At 47.3% G+C, this 18,256-nt stretch overlaps 6 protein-coding genes across 6 annotated transcripts, besides 1 other annotated feature; 5 read left to right on the top strand and 1 right to left on the bottom strand.

The window, feature by feature from the left end:
- Positions 1 to 1,519: 1,519 nt before the first annotated feature.
- UA08_04222 (hypothetical protein) lies at positions 1,520 to 5,347 on the top strand (the record flags this gene model as incomplete). The annotated part of the gene is made up of 4 exons (XM_020266521.1): positions 1,520 to 1,550; positions 1,809 to 2,004; positions 2,075 to 5,028; positions 5,079 to 5,347. The coding sequence occupies 4 exons, from the start codon at positions 1,520 to 1,522 to the stop codon at positions 5,345 to 5,347; spliced, it is 3,450 nt and encodes a 1,149-aa protein (XP_020120777.1).
- A 1,673-nt stretch (positions 5,348 to 7,020) lies between these two features.
- Positions 7,021 to 9,168, top strand: UA08_04221 (hypothetical protein; the record flags this gene model as incomplete). The annotated part of the gene is made up of 1 exon (XM_020266520.1): positions 7,021 to 9,168. One exon carries the CDS (start codon positions 7,021 to 7,023, stop codon positions 9,166 to 9,168), a length of 2,148 nt encoding a protein of 715 aa, XP_020120778.1.
- Positions 9,169 to 9,875: 707 nt separating this feature from the next.
- Positions 9,876 to 10,879, bottom strand: UA08_04220 (hypothetical protein; the record flags this gene model as incomplete). Its single annotated transcript, XM_020266519.1, has 2 exons — positions 9,876 to 10,480; positions 10,543 to 10,879. The coding sequence occupies 2 exons, from the start codon at positions 10,877 to 10,879 to the stop codon at positions 9,876 to 9,878; spliced, it is 942 nt and encodes a 313-aa protein (XP_020120592.1).
- A 387-nt stretch (positions 10,880 to 11,266) lies between these two features.
- Positions 11,267 to 14,352, top strand: UA08_04219 (hypothetical protein; the record flags this gene model as incomplete). The annotated part of the gene is made up of 5 exons (XM_020266518.1): positions 11,267 to 11,831; positions 11,911 to 12,867; positions 12,918 to 13,010; positions 13,080 to 14,293; positions 14,338 to 14,352. The coding sequence occupies 5 exons, from the start codon at positions 11,267 to 11,269 to the stop codon at positions 14,350 to 14,352; spliced, it is 2,844 nt and encodes a 947-aa protein (XP_020120591.1).
- A 337-nt stretch (positions 14,353 to 14,689) lies between these two features.
- Positions 14,690 to 15,086: a repeat region (Identified by RepeatMasker using a combination of RepBase library and repeat library created with RepeatScout).
- A 234-nt stretch (positions 15,087 to 15,320) lies between these two features.
- Positions 15,321 to 15,834, top strand: UA08_04218 (ribonucleoprotein-associated protein; the record flags this gene model as incomplete). Its single annotated transcript, XM_020266516.1, has 3 exons — positions 15,321 to 15,342; positions 15,407 to 15,596; positions 15,666 to 15,834. The coding sequence occupies 3 exons, from the start codon at positions 15,321 to 15,323 to the stop codon at positions 15,832 to 15,834; spliced, it is 381 nt and encodes a 126-aa protein (XP_020120600.1).
- Positions 15,835 to 16,646: 812 nt separating this feature from the next.
- Positions 16,647 to 18,197, top strand: UA08_04217 (hypothetical protein; the record flags this gene model as incomplete). Its single annotated transcript, XM_020266515.1, has 1 exon — positions 16,647 to 18,197. The coding sequence occupies one exon, from the start codon at positions 16,647 to 16,649 to the stop codon at positions 18,195 to 18,197; it is 1,551 nt and encodes a 516-aa protein (XP_020120599.1).
- Positions 18,198 to 18,256: the final 59 nt, after the last annotated feature.

Genomic DNA, 18,256 nt, shown 5'->3' with positions numbered 1-18,256 from the left:
TTTCTGTTATTTTCCTCTTTAAGTTTTTTTTCTAGAATGCCCCTTGTCGAAAAACTGCCACCCTGCACTTGACTTGACAGCCTGACCGAGCTTGGACCGTCCAACCCAAGCTCATCGGAGCTCGCATGCAGAAGACGGTCTCAAGATCAACCAATTACTCATCTCTGATATGCTGAGATCTGACGCCTAAATCATAAATAAGTAGGTGCGCAAGCACCGCGTAAGCCACACCGTATGCTCTTCGGTATGCTTCTATATAGTATAGTGCGTATTTTTCATGCTAGTGAACAGCCATGTACCCACCGGTGATGCCTGAGGACGACGTCATCATCCGGACGGTCGCCAGAAAAAATATATAAAAAAAAGACAAACACCAGCCACATGCTTTGCGCATTAGCTCCGATGACCATTGCACGAGTGTTATTACGGAAACAAAAGCCTTATATCCAGCAGTCAACTGATCGACACCGACAGGCTACCTACCATACGTATAGGATACGTCGTACACTACCTCTAACTAAACAAATTTCCTCAAGTTAGATCGCATAGCGAGCTCCACGGAGGGGCGCCCCATGTGGCCAGCTGCTTTTGTTCAGCAGGAAAAAAGAAAAATATGAATCGTTGAATCCGCTGGCTAAGTTATTGTTATTATTATTATTATTATTCGTATTCGTATAAGTATTACATTGTTATTCAATGTGAACCCGCCTCTTCCTGCATGCAGAAACACTCGTTCTTAACTATGTACTCCACTGAAGAAGAAACCATTTACCATAGAATTGTCACGAAAGAGAAAAAAAAATAACAATAATCGCCGGCGCAATAACTATACTCCTAGTGCTTGACATGTATCTGTCCTGTTTGTCAAGCAAGCCATTGTGTGCCCCGAATAACATGGATTGATCAATAGTTCTACAGCATGAACATTTGACATTTGTATATTGTTCTACGTATTGACTGGTACGCTTGGGGCTCCCCCCCTCCCCGCCATTTTGCTGACCTGTGGAGTGCCTAAATCCTAAGGTTGCAACTGCCCTCTTCCCGGACTTCGAAGGCTTGGTTGATCCCTTCCGCTACACCTCCGCAATGCTCATTCTTTTCCCATAGTTTCTTTCACACACAGACACTCACGCGCACTGCCGACCTCAGAATCTACCAAGCGTCTACGCCGCCCTGACCAGCCTCTCTTTCTCCTCGACTTTGACGAAATCCGGTCGCAGCTCCCGAGCGGGGGGGGGGCGATTGACTCGAGATTAACGCACTTAAATCATAACATAGCCTACGCCAACCGCCTGCTTTCCGTTGTCGCTGGGTGACAACCAACCTTTAGGCTTTAGAGGGGGGTGGCAGAAAAAGAGAGAAAGAAGAGATCGACGCAAAATCAGGAGAATCGCCCATGCATACCTCACACACTCCACTCAAGTCTTGACACTTTCTCTCGCTGTGGAGCTTGTCTCCGGGATTTTTTCCAAGCCGACCTCTTCCCTGAGTTACGGGGTTGCTATCCCAAGCGACCAGGATGACTGGACGACGCGAATTTCGCCGCGATGGTGAGTCCAACCTGCCAATTGATCGTTTACTTGCTTCTCATTTTGCACGGTTGGCACCCAAGTCAGTACTGGAGGCCAACAAGAGAGGCCGGAATGGCCTCTTGTCTTTGTCTCATACCAAGTGTCCAACTGGCCGCGATAAGATAGGGGGCCCGGCTGTAGTTGTTGATTGGTTTTTGTGACATATCTAACATTCCAATGTATGCACGAAGATGTACGAGATCTCATCTAGGCTAATGCATTAGGGAAAAATTTTAGAAAAACGAGATCCTAGTCCCCTCTCATCGCCCGCACTCGGGCCACTTTCGATCTCGCCTGAAGAAACCACCACCACTACTACATTGGACTTCAGAAATAGGAGCGATGGAATTCTCTCTATCCCTTCTTCCGGAGAGCCGTTGAGACTTTCAATGGATGCTTCGACTTCATCCAATGACTATGACCACCTTCCTCGGTAAGGGCTTGATTTCGGCTTAGTTGGAGTTTGCAAGATTCTCGGTCTGATGACTCTTTTCCCCTCCCAGATCACCTCTACTCGACCCTGATTCTGGCCTCGGGTTTTCCGGTCTAGACCGTATACGACAACAGCCATTATCTCGAGTATTCACACTTCCGAACCTTTCCACACCGTCTGTCGCTCTGCAAAACTCCCCTCCGAACCGTTCGAGTGCGACGTCCAGAGCTGCATCTGTGTACCTCCCATCAGGTGGAACGATACCACCCTTTGAGGACTTGCATCGATTTCCCTCTGAATCCCTCCATTCATTCTCTTTCGCTCAACGGTCGGAAGAATTACTGCATACTCGACAGAATATTCTCAAAAGGTCTATAGATTTTATGAAAGATCGACTGGGTTGGGCAGCTACTGGACCCGGTCTCGTGAATGCCCAGGCTAGGGTTAGTGGCGACGGTGAATTCCAGGGCATGGTTGACCTGTTATCTAAGGCCAGTGTATTGGACAGGGATTCACAGGGTCGGCCATTGAACAACTTTTATGGGCCTGTTACAAGTCCTCCTGAGATTGAAGGAGACAACGTTTTCGAGAAATCATTTCAAAATCAAGGCCTTGCAAGCCAATACACTCCATTTCCGCAATTCTCCGCGGACGCTGAATCCGTCGATGAGAGTCAGCTTTTAAGTCCTCTTTATGACGATAATAGCTTATATTCCCGTCGAAGGAATTTAAGGTCTGCGCCGTCGTCAAGGCGAGTCAGTCTGAAACGTACATATACTGATCTAAGCGCTGCATCCTTGCAAAGCAAACTTATGGAAACATTAGCGCAACCCTATGCGATTGGCGATTCTTTGTCTTCTTCGGCACTCAACTCTTTAGGCCTGGGAATTGGTCCTGTTGTACATACACATAGCAGCAAATGGACCCCTGTTTCTCAGGCTGTTTTCCGCACAGAGGCAAAGGCGCCGTGGACGATAATATCGGCCAACGATCTTGCTTGTCTTGTCTTCGGAGTTACGCAGTCGGAGGTACGGAAATTGAGCATACTTGAAGTCGTTCAAGAGGAGCGACGAGGGTGGCTTGAGTCGAAGCTCCAAGATCCAACCACTGACGCTGCGGCGAAGTTCCCCAATTCCCAAACAAAGCCTCGCTTTAATGGGCCTAGGGCAGGGGGGATGGGCAATGGAGTGACTGCACAGCTGTTGAATAAGCCCTCCTCGCGGCAAAAGGCTAGTCGTAGGGCTCAGACAGATGATGGCTATGGATCAAGCACAAGGAATCCACGTAAACCGAATCACGCAGCAAATAAATCTCGCGGAGTGCTTTTATGCGGCGATGTTGTGCCCATTCAGAAGCGCAATGGCGGCACTGGTTCAGCTAGTTTGTGGGTCATGGAAAAACGTGGAGGTTTGATTTGGGTCCTGGAGGAGATTACAGAGAATGTGGCATACATCACCTGTGATGAGAGCGGACATGTCACGAACTTGGAAGGCGACATCGAAGACATCTGGGGTAAAAATGTTGCGAAAAACGAGACTTCGATTCAGAGTCTTTTCCCAGACTTGCCCGAGGAATGCGTCGATAACTTCGAGAAAATCACTGACCTCAAATATTTTGGCGCATACAGACCGGGGAAAAGCTGCATCCCTACTACAGTGACAAAGAACCCCAGCGGTGGTGAAAGGTCGTTACGAGTGTCTAGTTTCCCACATGTCGCCGGTATGATGGTGTTATCCTCGTCCACACTCAATATCATCAGTTCGAACTCGGTCTTCTCGTCTGCGTTATTTGGACAGGAACGCCCCGAAGGACATCATATCTCCGAGCTCATTCCGGAGTTTGAAGCATTTCTTTACACGCTCACGGAGGAAGACAAGGTGTCGCTTGTTGATGGGATGGTGATTCCAGAGCACAGCTTCCGACGTGCACGAGATTTGCTCCTGCTTCGGGAGAATAAAGCCAATGCAGTCTCCATCTTTTTCGACTCGGAGGGTCTTCCGGCACGACACCGAGATGGTTCTCGACTTGCTGTCGACATTCAGATGCGAATTGTTAAGAGCGAGACAGTGTTCCCCGATAGTCAAAGTAAGCGCGGGGAGACGGTGGTTTCTCACGAGCACTTTGAAAGTGACAATGACGACGATGAATCGGCAGACACTATTGCGATAACAGAGGTCGTTTATGCCCTTTGGATCACGTACTCGAGGCAGATTCATGCTGGAAATCCCCACCTTCTCTCACCCGATGGCCAATCAGCAGAAAAGAAATCGACCACACCGATTCATCAGCCTCGGTCAGGGCAGCGAACTCCCTCGCCAACTCCGACCTTGCCGTCTCATTCGAACACGCCATCGTTAGATAACAAGACGCCACTATCGCTTCTAAGCCAGAAGCTCAATGAAGCAGCGTCAACACCGTTAGCTGACCGAACTGTCGCGGAACCTAAACACGCACCGCCCGTGATCAAAGAGCCGCCTAAGAAAAGGACCATTTCAGACTACGTCATTCTGGAAGAGATGGGCCAGGGGGCATACGGACAGGTCAAGTTGGCGCGACTGAAAAAGAACCCATTGAAGAAAATGGTGCTGAAGTACGTCACTAAGAAGCGGATTCTGGTGGACACATGGACCCGTGATCGTCGGCTGGGAACTGTTCCACTGGAAATCCACGTTCTCGATTATCTACGACGAGACGGATTTCGACACCCGAACATTGTGGAGATGGAAGGGTTTTTCGAAGACGAGATTAACTATTATATCGAAATGGTGCCGCATGGACTTCCGGGGATGGATTTATTCGATTATATTGAATTGAGATCTAATATGGACGAGGGCGAGTGCCGAAATATTTTCAAGCAGGTAGTGGATGCTATTCATCACCTGCATACCAAGGCTTTGGTTGTGCATCGAGACATCAAGGATGAGAATGTCATTCTCGACGGCGAGGGACGAATCAAGCTGATTGATTTTGGAAGTGCGGCATATATCAAGAATGGGCCCTTTGATGTGTTTGTGGGTACTATTGGTGAGCTTTCTCTCTTCTTCTGTGTCAATGGTTGATCTGACGTTTTCCAGATTATGCGGCGCCCGAAGTTCTTCAAGGCAAATCATACCGTGGAAAAGAACAAGACGTGTGGGCGCTCGGAATTCTTCTTTATACTATTGTATACAAGGAAAACCCTTTTTACAACGTGGATGAAATCCTCGACCATCCACTCAGGGTTCCCTTCCTCCCATTCTCGGAGGATTGTATTGATCTCATTCGCAGGATGCTGGACCGTGATGTCGACAGTCGAATTACGATCTCAGAAGTCGTTGAACATTCATGGATGGTAGCGGCATAGCCAGTTCCAGCAAGCATATATTCAGCTCCACAATTAGGTGGACGCATACCGACATTCCTTTTTTTTTTCTTTCTTAATTACTACCCATCGTGTTTGGACCATACGAATAAAACAACACGAACGAAACAGCTACAAATGACGAATTTCCTCATCCTATTACTCTGCACATATGCGAAGATGGCACGAAAAAAAGGGACAGACAGAGAGCGATGAAGAACATGAAAACATGAAAACCAAACAAACACCAAAAGGACGACAAGAGAAGACAGTAATGTCATTGATGAAGAAAAAAGACATTTAAAAATCGATCGAGTATAGTGCTTTTTCTCAATTGGATAGAAGCATTGAAAAACGCAAGATACCCATTGGTCTGCTAGTCATGGTCTTTTCTAGCCCTTTTTTTTTTTTTTTCACTTTTCTTTTTCTTCTAGTTGTCTCCAAGTTATTTAATTGTATTTCTTGCTTTCTATGTTTACACATTTTTATCTTTTTAATGAATGACTATGTTGTGGCCGCTTAGTCCTGGTAGACCATTCAATTCAGTCCACTTCTCTGACCTTTCTGTACAGTGTGGACAGAGATAAGACAGGATTTCCTCATCGAGTACACAACACAACTGCAAAGATCAGGCGAACAGACAAGCCTCAGGCGACATGCTCGCGTGGCGTACGTCCAGACTTGGTGTGGTGAGTCCAGTCGCTATTGGCCTGTTACAGCGATACGCAGACAATACCGCAGCAATACACAAGCAAAGTGGATTTCCTTATCGATATCCAAACACACTAACCCCCAAGGGGCTAGTGTCTGCCGGAGCGCTAAGCATATCGATAAGCCTCATGGCGGGGTCGCTGGATAACTATACTCCAAGTATAACTAACTAACTATATAAAGAGTCACCCGTAACGAGCCTGCAGGGCTAGATAAGAAGTAGGACGAGCACTGCATTTGTCCATTCCATACCGTATATATATGTAATGTACATGATCACGCTCAGCAGGACTGCTCGGTTGGGTCATCTGTGATACAGTACAGAACACATACAAATACAAATACGTACGTGCTTCGAATTACGAATCGGCTCCACTTCTGGGTTTGTCCGTGCCTTCCTTCCCTGTGCGTGTCTCTCTTTCCTCTTTATTTTGCCATTCAGCATCTGTATTTTATTTCCCTCGTCCTCTTCTTCTTCGCCCTCCTCCTTTTTTTTTCTCTTCCGTGTGCCTCTTCATCCATCTCAGGAAAAGGAGATTGACGTAATGATCGCTTGACGTTGCCTTCGTCTACCTTGTACTATAATACTTCCTAACTTCCCAGTCAGTATTCCCGAACCACGGATCCACGCCGACGAATCGTCTTGCACTGCCCGCCGACAGCCCGCTCCTCCCTCACCCTCTATCGCACTCAAGATCGCTCTGTTTGTCCTGACGGCCGGCCTCGCTTTTCTTGGTTAGATACATATTGTCTTCGAACAAGTTTCCCGCCTCTTCTCCGTTCTATAATCTACCAAGGTATTATTTGACTCGTCGGACTCCCGGATATTCGGTATGACTGTCTAAGAAGGATACGCCCAATGCCCAAGCGGTTTCGCTGTCAGCATAATTAGCACTTACGTCTTTTGACCCTCTGCCATATATTCTTCTCGTCCTCAATTGGGACTGTTTCTCGACTTCTCCGCCATGGCCCCTCCCGTTATTCCTGACGAGATCAACTCTGGCACCGAGTCGCCGGCGACCCCGACATCAGCATCCGGTCAATTCCCTTTGGAACAGCCCCCACAACTAAAGGGCCGGAGGAGGCTGCTACAAAATCTACAGCGCATGTCCTCCAGCCCGTCACTCATACGAAGAACACGATCACATTCAACCGGCTATCAAAGGGATCGAAAAGCCTCGTTGTCATGTGTGTCTCTCTCCGCGGCCCAATGCTGGGCTGATCCCGTTGCTTCAACCGCTCAACTTTCCGGCGGTCTTGAACATGCGTCATCTGCGGCGTCCCCTACTGTTCCTTCGCCGGGAAGCGCACGAATTCGCGTTATTGGGGGTCTTCAAAATGCATCGCAGACGACCGTTCCGCTTCCCTTGGACATGAGGCCGGCTTCTCGCAATCTGCAGAGTGAGGGCGATGCAACACCGGCTGATGCTCAGGTGGGCCATCGGGCCGTTAAAAGGACTCTGGAGTTTTGGCGAGACATTCCTGACGAAATCAAAATGAGAATTTTCGGCTTCTTGACGGTGAAAGAACTTGTTCGGTGCTCACTGGTGTCTAAGGCGTGGTACTCCATGTGCTCCGATGGCCAATTATGGTCTAATATCGACACTTCGGACTTTTACAGCAAAATCTCGAGCTATTCTCTGATGAGAATCCTCACATTCGCGGGACCCTTTGTCCGAGATCTCAACCTTCGAGGTTGCGTACAGCTACGTGATAAATGGTTGTTTGAGGGCGACCAGATTTCTGATGCCTGCCGCAATGTTGTGAATTTTTCCGTTGAAGGCTGTCGAATTGACAAGAGTGCCATTAATTATTTTCTCTCGCAAAACTCCTCTCTAAAGTACATCAATGTGTCGGGTCACGTCACTATCACCAATTCTACTCTGAAAGTCATTGCACAGTCATGTTCACAGCTACAAACTTTGAATGTGTCGTGGTGCTCCAGCGTCGATACCAAGGGTTTAAAGCGTGTTATCGAAGCTTGTACGAAGTTGAGAGATCTACGTGCCGGCGAAATTCGGGGCTTTGAAGACGAAAGTATTATGGAACGGCTCTTTGAGAAAAACACTCTGGAAAGACTGGTCATTCATCGAACAGATCTTACGGATGAGAGCCTGAGAATGCTGGTTCTCGGCAGAGACCCTGAGATTGATGTCTTGACAGATCGTCCTATCGTTCCGCCACGGAAGTTGAGGCACCTAGATATTCACCAATGTGTTAACCTAACCGACGATGGTTTTGCCAGTCTTGCCCACAATGTGCCTTTCCTTCAAGGGCTCCAAATTTCACAATGTTCAGAGCTCACAGATGACGGCATCGTTGATGTTGTTCAAACTACTCCAAATTTGAGTCACTTTGACTTAGAAGATCTTGATAAGATCACAAACCATGTCTTGACTGAAATGGCCAAGTCACCGTGTGCCGAAAATCTGGAGCATCTTAATATAAGCTATTGTGAGAACATTGGAGACATCGGAATGCTTCAATTGTTGAAAAATTGCCCTAATTTGAAATCACTTGAAATGGACAACACGAGAGTCTCAGATTTGTCCCTTATGGAGGCTAGTTGTCTCGTTCGTCGACGTGGCTATGGTACCAACTTACCCAAGATTGGACTGCGGATTGTGGTATTTGATTGCATCAATGTGACTTGGGCTGGTGTACGGGAAGTCTTATCTAGCAACGCGTTTTTACCACGGGCGTTGAAAAATCAGTCCACTGTCACCGTCAAAGAATCCGCGGATGAAGGTGACAGCTCAGACTCAGTGTCACCATCAGGCAGTAGCCGCCCACAGGCAACTGTTACTCGACATTATCCTAAGGAGATCATTGAACTAAAATGCTTTCATGAGTGGCAGATGACTGTCAACGAACACACTAAGCGTGTACTCCGCGGTTCCCTTGCAGCAGCAAACAACCTTGATCGCAAATGGGCAGATCATATGATGGCAACAGAAGAAGCTGGTGCAGGGGGCATCAGAGCGAGAAGACGTAGACGCCGTGCTCACGATGTTGATTTCATGAACAATTTTGATGAAGATGAAGAACTGAGTCTTGAGGCGTTTGTTGGAGCCAGACGTCGTGCTCGAAGTGGAGGTTGCACGGTGATGTGATCGAGCATATTACCTTGTCGTTCAACATTTATCTCGGCCTTTCTTCACGTGTCGCCGTATTCGGAGCTTCTTTTCTTATTACTCAGCATAGGCCAATCCTCTATTCTGATTTTATTTCTTGGAGGGCGAATCAGGTTTCGTCTCTTTCTGTATTTTTCCGGATTATAGACAAGGTATAGGAGTTTATTAATGTATGGTCATGTCTGAGGTTGGTTGCAATGGTTGGATCATGTTGATTAGCTTGGATTGAGTAGGTTAAGGAATGAATGCATATCTTATTCGTGTGCTCTGTATAGTAGACCTAGGAAATCTTTGCTCATCATAGAGAAAAGCTTTTTCTCACTCAACAGCTAAAGGGTCGCCTCAAGAACGATCTCAAACACCACAACAGCCCCTGTGTTATGGCACATCTAGATAGTTCCATTTATCTCTGTCACATGGCAGTCCCGGAAGACAGAAGGAAACTCTTCACCAAGCCACAAAGTTGCCCCCCGCGACCAGTCTGGTAATTCACAATAACAATGATGAGCGTGTTGAACTGTGCACTTGTCTAACCTTATAATGTATGGGAATAGGTGTACACATTAACGAAAACAACCATATGAGCCGCTAGTATCGATCAGTTGAGCACAAGCATAATAAATACAATCCATATATACCATGAATCCGACAAAGACAGACTTGTAGTGAGTAGAGGAAGAATGAAATTACTCCTCGAAAAATCCACCATCACTATCCTGCTCTTCGTCTTCAAGTTGAACTTGTTCCTTCTTATGGGAAGTTCTTGACGATGATGACGCTGTATCTTTTTTCTCTGCCTTTTTATTCCCTGTACTAGTAACAACAGCACCACTCTTGCCACCATCCATAGTAGCAGTACTCGACCCAGTAGTCAACTTCCCATCGCGTAATTGGTCTAGCGTATTTTCACGCATGCATTTTTTGACGATGTGCCACATAGGCGGTTTTGAGTCTGTTGTATTTGTATCTGAACTAGACATAGGTGCATCTTCAGATGTGGATTCGTCTGTGTTTTCGTTATTATTATTATTGATGTTGTTGTTGTCGTTGTCATCTTCGTCGTCATCATCTGAATTCCGTTTTTGTCGTAAATTGTTCTTCTTGTCCTGCGGATATAACGATATATATTTCTCCGTTAGTGGGTAGTATATCGTATAGCTGACATTGATCTGGGCAGCGTCGATTTCTGACTGTAATTTGGCGAGTTTGGTGCTGTTTTCTCCTTCTCGTTCTTTGGCTTTCTCCAAGCGTCGTTGCGCGGTGCGGAGTTCTTTTGTGGCTGTTTTGCGATCTGCGAGAATATTAGCCCTAAGATGCGCATTTTTCATCGATCGATCAAGGAACCAAACTAACCAAGAAACCGCACAAAATGATACTTCTTAATCATCTCAGACCGCTGCCGTCGCTCCTGCTCCTCCTTCAGGTCCTTCTCATATCCCGCCAGTGCCCTTTCTTGCACAATTCGCGCCTCTGGCGATAAGTCAGCATGCCGGCTGAGAAGGCGCTTGACGTCGCGGATCCGTCGTTTGAGGTCGTTTATGGACAGGCCTGATTGTGCTGGTTTGGGGAGGGCATCGCTGTTTTTCTTGCCGTGGTTATTATGGGATCTGGTGCCGTTGGTCCGGTGGATCTTGGGCTTTTTGCTTGTGTCGTAGGGATGGAAGCGGGATGAGCTGTCTCTCGGCCCCATTGTTGCTTCTGAAGCTCAATGGGATTTGGGAGAATGGAAGTGTGTAAGAGATAATTGATGGCATAACAAGAAATAAAATAAAATAATTTGGAGTCGATAAGCGCGGCAACTTTAGGCGAGGTGCCGGATCATTAGCCGGGCCGAGTCATCAGCTCCGCATTTGGCAGTGGTTCTTGCCAAAGCTTCGTGAAGTTGATGTATTTTATGAGTTGTCGACCACTCCGAACAGCCTTTGCACTGAGGTTTAGGAGGGTATATTGCCAGCGGCACATTGTTTTTGGTGTGGCAGAAACATGTCTTGAACAGCGTCAGACGCGTTGTAAGCCTCGATACTGATACGGTATAACCTACCACGCACATTGCTACCTGGTAGGCTTGCTATCAGCCATGGAGACAGCCATTCGCTGGTCGCCTTCCTCGACCACCCAGGAACAGCGCTTTCTCTATGTCGATGTAATAGGCAAATCCTTCAAACTGTGCCGAGTCACATCGGTCAAGGGCAATGACCTCGAATACGATGTCCTGTCAACGCATGTCAGGGTCCCTGGATTTCGAGCCTTTGACTGGTCCACTGCAGATGAATCGCTCGTCGCCGTTGGCCAGTCTTCTGGCGAAGTCAATATTCTGCGCATGGAAGGCAACTCAAACGAGTCGTGGTCTTTCCCTCTCCGCAATCAGCGCTACTGCAATGCTGTTGCTTTCAGTAAGCATGGTCTGTTAGCTGGTGGGCTCGACAAGGTTCGTAATGATGTCTGCTTGAATATTTGGGATGTCAGGCATCGTATCAATACTGGTAGCTCGCGAGGTATGCTTGCCAGCGACAGGCAAGGAGCCGAGCCGCTCAGAAAGCTGAGCTCGGATCCCATCACTAGTATCAAGTTTTTCAGAAATCAGCCAGATACATTGGTGGCTGGTGTCAAGGGACAGTTCCTTAAGCTTTTTGATCTACGAGGTATGTTTGTCATTGATTCAAATCCCTTCTCTGTTCTTTCCTCTCCCTTCTATGATTATCTGTGTACTGAGTGAAATAGACAACTCCTCTCAAGCTTTTCTTACATTTCCTACAAAATGTGTTCATAATACAGCCATAGACTGGTTGGACGAGAACTATTTTGCTTCCTGTTCCTCCACAGCTGATGCCACGGTCTGTGTCTGGGATAGACGTATGGGCCCACGTCACACCGTTGGCTCAACAAATCCCGAGGCTGGCCAGGTTGGCCCAAGTCTAAGTTTGGGAAATGCCATCCAGAGTGGTTCGATTTGGAGTCTGCGGTTTTCAAAAACCAAAAGAGGAGGTTTGGGCGTGCTGTCGAGCAATGGTCAGTTCAAGATGTTTGACATTGCAAAAGAATATTTCTCCGCCGGAGATCGGAATTCTACGGACGAAACCCTCGGTCAAGGGTCTTCCATGAGTTACCCAGAGCATATTTACACCAAAAACGTTCGTGACATTCGGTATCCTTTCAATCATCAGATAAGAGGGTACAAAAAACCCCAAAGAGTTGTTTCCTTCGATTTTCTAAATATGAGCCGTTCCAATGAGCCCACCGCGGTTACTCTCTTGGGCAATGGCAAGGTAGAGTTTGCCACGGTGCAGTCATCAGCACCTCCAATACGATTGTCATCGCAAAATGTTCTAGTGCGAGGCGTACCATTTAGTGACCGGGACTTCATAACCATCAATCCACGACCGCTGCGTGAGAAAACATCGGACATTGTTCAATCATTGCGGAAGAGTGCAAAATCATTAGCCATCCGGAATGGATCCATGGAAGAGCAAGGGAATAAATGCTTGTCTAGCCGTGAAAATAGAGAAGATGCTTTGTTTCTGGGCAGTGTCAAGCCCAAATTAAAAGCTGCGGATGCGTTAACCTACTTGAGTATAAGTCAAGCTCGTTGTCGAGAAGGCTACCTTTTTGATTGCGAGAAAAATCAGCGAATTGTCTCAGATGATCCAGATTTGCAAGAGTTCTGGAATTGGGTTAAACGTCAGTAGTAAATCATACTATTATCAGGAGCTAGCTAACGTCCTTCGTAGGTGCTCGAGAGGAATCGACAAATGGGTCAACGATAGTCAACCGAATCGACATGAGCTACCTTGGAATATGTGATGTGTGGTTTGGCGAAATTGGTATGACTCTAAAAAACAAAGAAAAAACCGCGCTCGGTCGAAGCTAACATTGATTTGACAACTAAACAGAAGTAGGACACCATTCGTTGCTCAACAAACCTGAGGTGGATTCTGATCAGTTGATCAAAGACATGGTCCAACAATTTCAACTTCCGGAGGGAAAGAGATGTGAGACAGAATTCTGGGAGCATCGTCAACTCTGTCTTCATATTTGTGGTGCTATCGAGTCCGAAAATGAACTCGAACAAGTTGTTACCGACCTTGTCAAGAAGAGACAGCACACAAAGGCTGCAGCACTGGCTATTTTCCAAAATGAGGCCAAAGTTGCTTTTCATGCCCTTCGCCAAAATGAGCCCACCCAGGCACATAAGCTCCTTGCTATGGCCATTGTGGGAGCAGCAAAGGGGCAGCAAACTGACCGCGATTGGGAAGAGACCTGCAACGAAATCGCCACTGAATTGACAGACCCGTATGCTAGGGCGGTTCTCGCTCTAGTCAGCAAGGGGAAATGGGAGTCAGTCCTGGCGGAAACGACTCTCCCACTCAAGTATCGCGTGGAAGTAGCCCTGCGTTGGCTACCGGATGCGGACCTCACAACTTACTTAGAAAAGACCAAGGCCGAGGCGATTCGCCAAGGGGATATCGAGGGCATCTTACTAACTGGTCTTCGGCATTCGGCGCTCGATCTCTTTAAATCTTATATCCGCAAATTTAACGATGTCCAAACCGCAGTTTTGGCCATGAGCCATACGGTTCCACGCTTCATTGATGACGAAACCAGCAAGGCGATCTTCCGGGCTTGGCGTGAGACGTATCGCCGACAAATTAATTCGTGGAAAATGCAGCTGGAACGAGCCCGCTTCGATGTAGGATCGAGGAGATTCGCCGTGACTTGGGATGGACGAAGATTGATTGCGCCTGCTCCTCAGCAAGTCAGTCTAACGTGTAATTACTGCACGCGTCCACTTAATCAGGCCGATTCAACCGTGTCGACAATGCCATCAGTCAGTCTATCAACGTCGACATCAACAGCAACAGCGTCGGCCGCCAGCGATCTGTTGCAAACCGCAAACAGCAGCGCTGCTAGTGCTAACCCTGCGATGATGCCCAATAGCCAATCTTATTTAGGTGCCCAGGGCCCAATCTTGATGTCCGGCACAGTCTGTCCCAAGTGTTTCCGCCACATGCCCCGCTGCGGTGTATGCTCAATTTGGCTGGGCTCCCCAGACCCGATGTCTCGAGCTGCTATCGCGGCAGATGCCAAAAGGGAGGAAGAAGCAAAGGTAAACAATCCTCAAGGAGACAAGCATGACGACGATGATAACAGTCACGACCAACATAATGGCGATATCAAGAGGAATAAACCTAAACCCTCTGAAGATGATATCATTCGTCGATTCGTTGTTTTTTGCATAAATTGCAACCATGGCTTTCATGCGAATCATGCCAAGGCATGGTTTGCGAGACACAGAGTTTGTCCAGTGGCTGAGTGCAGTTGTGTTTGTGATCGATAGTTCTTGCATCTTCTTTTCTTCTCGACTTGGGTATGGCGGGGTGGATGGTTTTATCATTTTTGGCGGTCTAAATTTGTACGAATATTATACCCATTGTTGATTTGTTGTGATTTATTTCGAGCTGAACTGGATGATTGACTAAACTATATACTCTTGGTAACTTAACGTATTTCCCGGGTAAACCGCGCACCTGTAATTCCTATACAAAATAGACATTTTTACCCCCCTGTAAATTCGACAAATTTATATATAAAGTAGATCTAAAAAGTTTATATATTAAATAATATATATATAAGAGCTTATTTATTAAAAATAATAAGAATCTATCTATAGATTTGTTAAGATAATAAGAAACACGCTAGTAATTATTGTAATTTTTAATACGAAAGGGTTTATAAGATATATAGAATTTATAAAGCTATATATATAATAGTATATGAATATTATTTGATATATAAACTTTTCAAGTCTTGTTTACATATAAATTTGTGGAATTTACTGGGGGGTAAAAATGTCTATTTTGTATAGGAATTATAGGTGCGCGGTTTACCCAGGAAATACGTTATCGATACGGTGATGCATAATATGATTGGCCAGAAGCAAAGCGGGAGTGGACTATCCCCAGAACGGCATGTGGCGAGTGCACTTTCCCAGAAGAGGTTTAGTCGCATCTGGACAACCGTCGAGGAGCCTTTTTTTTTCCTTTAGTCTCTCATCATCCAACCTCACAACCTCAAACACCCAACATCACACCTAAACAATCAAGAAAGGCCGTGATCCTTTGTCGTGAGCCATCATGTCTGGAGAACCTGGTGCTGGTGAGTAATTTTTGATCCAAAATTCTCTTGGCCTACGCCATCTGACTCTTTTGCTCTTATCTAGCCTGGCCCCTCGCCGATGAGGCTCTGACTCAAAACATCCTCGACCTCGTCCAGCAGTCTGGCCACTACAGACAGCTACGCAAAGGCGCAAACGAGGTTACGAAGTCGCTAAACAGAGGAACGTCAGAGCTCGTTATTCTGGCTGCTGATACCAGCCCATTGGCAATCTTGCTTCATCTCCCGCTTCTCTGGTATGTTTCGCTCTCCCTTCTTTTCGCCGGTGGGTTTATTGTCTAATCTCTATTTTTGGTCTCGTATAGCGAAGATAAGAACGTCGTGTACTGCTTCGTGCCAAGCAAACTCGCCCTCGGCAGAGCTACTGGTGTCTCTCGTCCTGTGATTGCTGCTTGCATCACTACCAACGAAGCAAGTGACCTCCAAGGACAGATTCGCGCTATCAAGGAGAAGGTTGAGCGATTGATGATCTAGACGAGGGGGAAAGATATTGACGAAACAAATCAAAGAGAGTAATGGCGTGAATGGGAGGAAGAGAACAATCATCGTCTCGTTGTGTCAGATCCTTCGCTTTGAACGTCAGGATATATTTTTGCTCGAATAGTCAATGGCAAATTCTCAGATGTGAATGCTTTCCAGTAAACTTCAACGGAACAACGTAGCAATCAATCACCTGGGTAGATCAGGATATTGAAAATTCTCATTTTCTCTTCGACTTAAAGCCGTGTCTGTGGCTAGGTTGATCCGGATTTCTTATGCTAATTCAAAATTGCTTCATATACATATCCAAAGTCTTTATATATCCAGTAGTTCATACAATGGTAGAAAAGTTTTTCTATGTTGAGTGATAATGGAACATTTTGTAAAGCATTTTTTATCGGGTTTTACTACAACCCGAGCAAGCCGGGTTTTATTGCGTTCGGGTGGTAGCAAGCCCCGAAAAGGATCGAACAACGAAGTGTTTCTCCCTTTTAGCCATAGGCTAAAACTCTGGATTGCCAATAGTTTTGACGGAAAACCGTGGAGCATTCGATGCGACAACAGCCGATCAAGATGCCTTCTTTTTACTTTGCCACAAGGGGTTTGGTCGCAGGATCTACGAATAAGTATATAAATGGCGGTGATACCTCACTCTTTTCAGTTCTTCAGAATCACATCACACTGAAGAAGAAAAAGGGCAGTGAAGTGACCGCCTATGTTCTCACCACAATCATTAGAGTCATTTACGGAAAGCTCTTTCTTTGCGAACTGTAGTCACCATTCCAAGCAGAATCTCGCGTGACAGCATGGCCATGGACAAGCTCTACGACGTTGTCATCGTTGGCGCAGGGCCTGTCGGGCTTTTCCTAGCATGCGAACTAGGGCTGGCACGTCTTTCTGTACTTGTCCTTGAACGTGATTTGACTCTCAGGTCGCCCTGGAAGGATGCGCCGCTAGGCCGACGGGGTATGAACACGTCGTCAGTCGAGTCCGTTTATCGGCGCGGCCTGCTGGGCAAATTCTTCGACATAAACAAGAGGCCATCTGTTCTCGCAAAAACCTCCGGGTTTCAGTTCGGTGGCCATTTCGCCGGCATATCGTTCAATGCCAACAAGCTCGAGTTGGATCGTTGGAAATACCGCCTTCCGGGGCCAGCCTTAACCCCCGGTCCCACTACGATTCAGGAAGTTGAGATGATACTCACTGAGCGTGCTGAGAGCCTGGGAGTGACGATTCTTAGGGGTCACGGTGTCAAGGGAATACACACGCAGGATGACAACAGTGTCACCGTGGACGCTGGAGAAAATCAATTATTCCGCGGCAGGTGGCTGGTTGGGTGTGATGGGGGACGAAGCACAATTCGCAAAGCTGCAGGATTTAGCACTGTAGGAACAGAGGCTAAATTCACCGGCTATGTGATTCAGGGCGACTTCGACAATTTCGACAAACTGAAACCGGGATTCCACCCTACAAACAGCGGAATGTATATCATCGGGGGGCAGAGTAGTATATTTTTGTTCGATTTCGACGGCGCTGCTTTTGACCGCACGCAGGAGATTACACAGGATCACCTTCAACAAGTTCTAGACCGCGTGACAGGCTTGGCAGACTTGAAGATCCAGAAGGTACATCTCGTGTCTTCGTTCACCGATCGCTGTCAACAAGCTACAGCGTACCGCAAAGGTCGCATTCTCCTTGCTGGTGACGCTGCACACATCCACTCACCACTTGGGGCTCAGGGTATGAACCTCGGACTGGGCGACGCCATGAACTTGGGTTGGAAGCTGGCTGCGACAGTTCGACGAGAGTCCAGCCAGGACAGAACTCCAGCAGATCTAGCGCTTCTCGACACGTACGAAAGCGAGCGTCACCCCATTGGGGCCTGGGCGCTTGACTGGACGCGCGCGCAGGTCTCCATCCTGCAGCCTGGACCATTCGGTGCGGCCATTCGAACAGTCGTTAGCGACCTCATTGATACTACTGACGGAACGAACATGTTCATGGACCGCTTCTGGGGGCTGTCGCAGCGGTACGATCTCGACAACAACGAACACCCGCTCGTCGGATGCAGTGCACCCGATTTCGAACTAGATGACAACTCGAGGCTGGGCCACAAGTTGGAGCAGGGCCGGGGGTTGCTTCTCGACTTCAGGGGCGACACAACGCTCAAAGAGCTGGTCGTTGGTGGAACATACGGGGCCAGAGTCGCCTACTTGAACGTGGACGCAAAGGACAGGCGCGACATCAGTGCCTTGTTGATCCGGCCTGATGGATTTGTTGCATGGGTGGTGGACGACAGCGAGAAGCCTGACCTGGATGCTGCGAAGGCTGCCCTGGAGAAATGGTTTGGATGTTGATAGAGAGGAGCCTGTACGATATGTGTTAGAGATTATCAGAGACAAGTCCCAGCTCAGGG

This window comes from Talaromyces atroroseus (assembly GCF_001907595.1).
Source record: "Talaromyces atroroseus strain IBT 11181 chromosome Unknown scaffold_4, whole genome shotgun sequence".
Lineage (NCBI taxonomy): Eukaryota > Fungi > Ascomycota > Eurotiomycetes > Eurotiales > Trichocomaceae > Talaromyces > Talaromyces atroroseus.
Note: the sequence above shows the minus strand (reverse complement) of the source record. Positions and strands in the feature narration are given on the sequence as shown.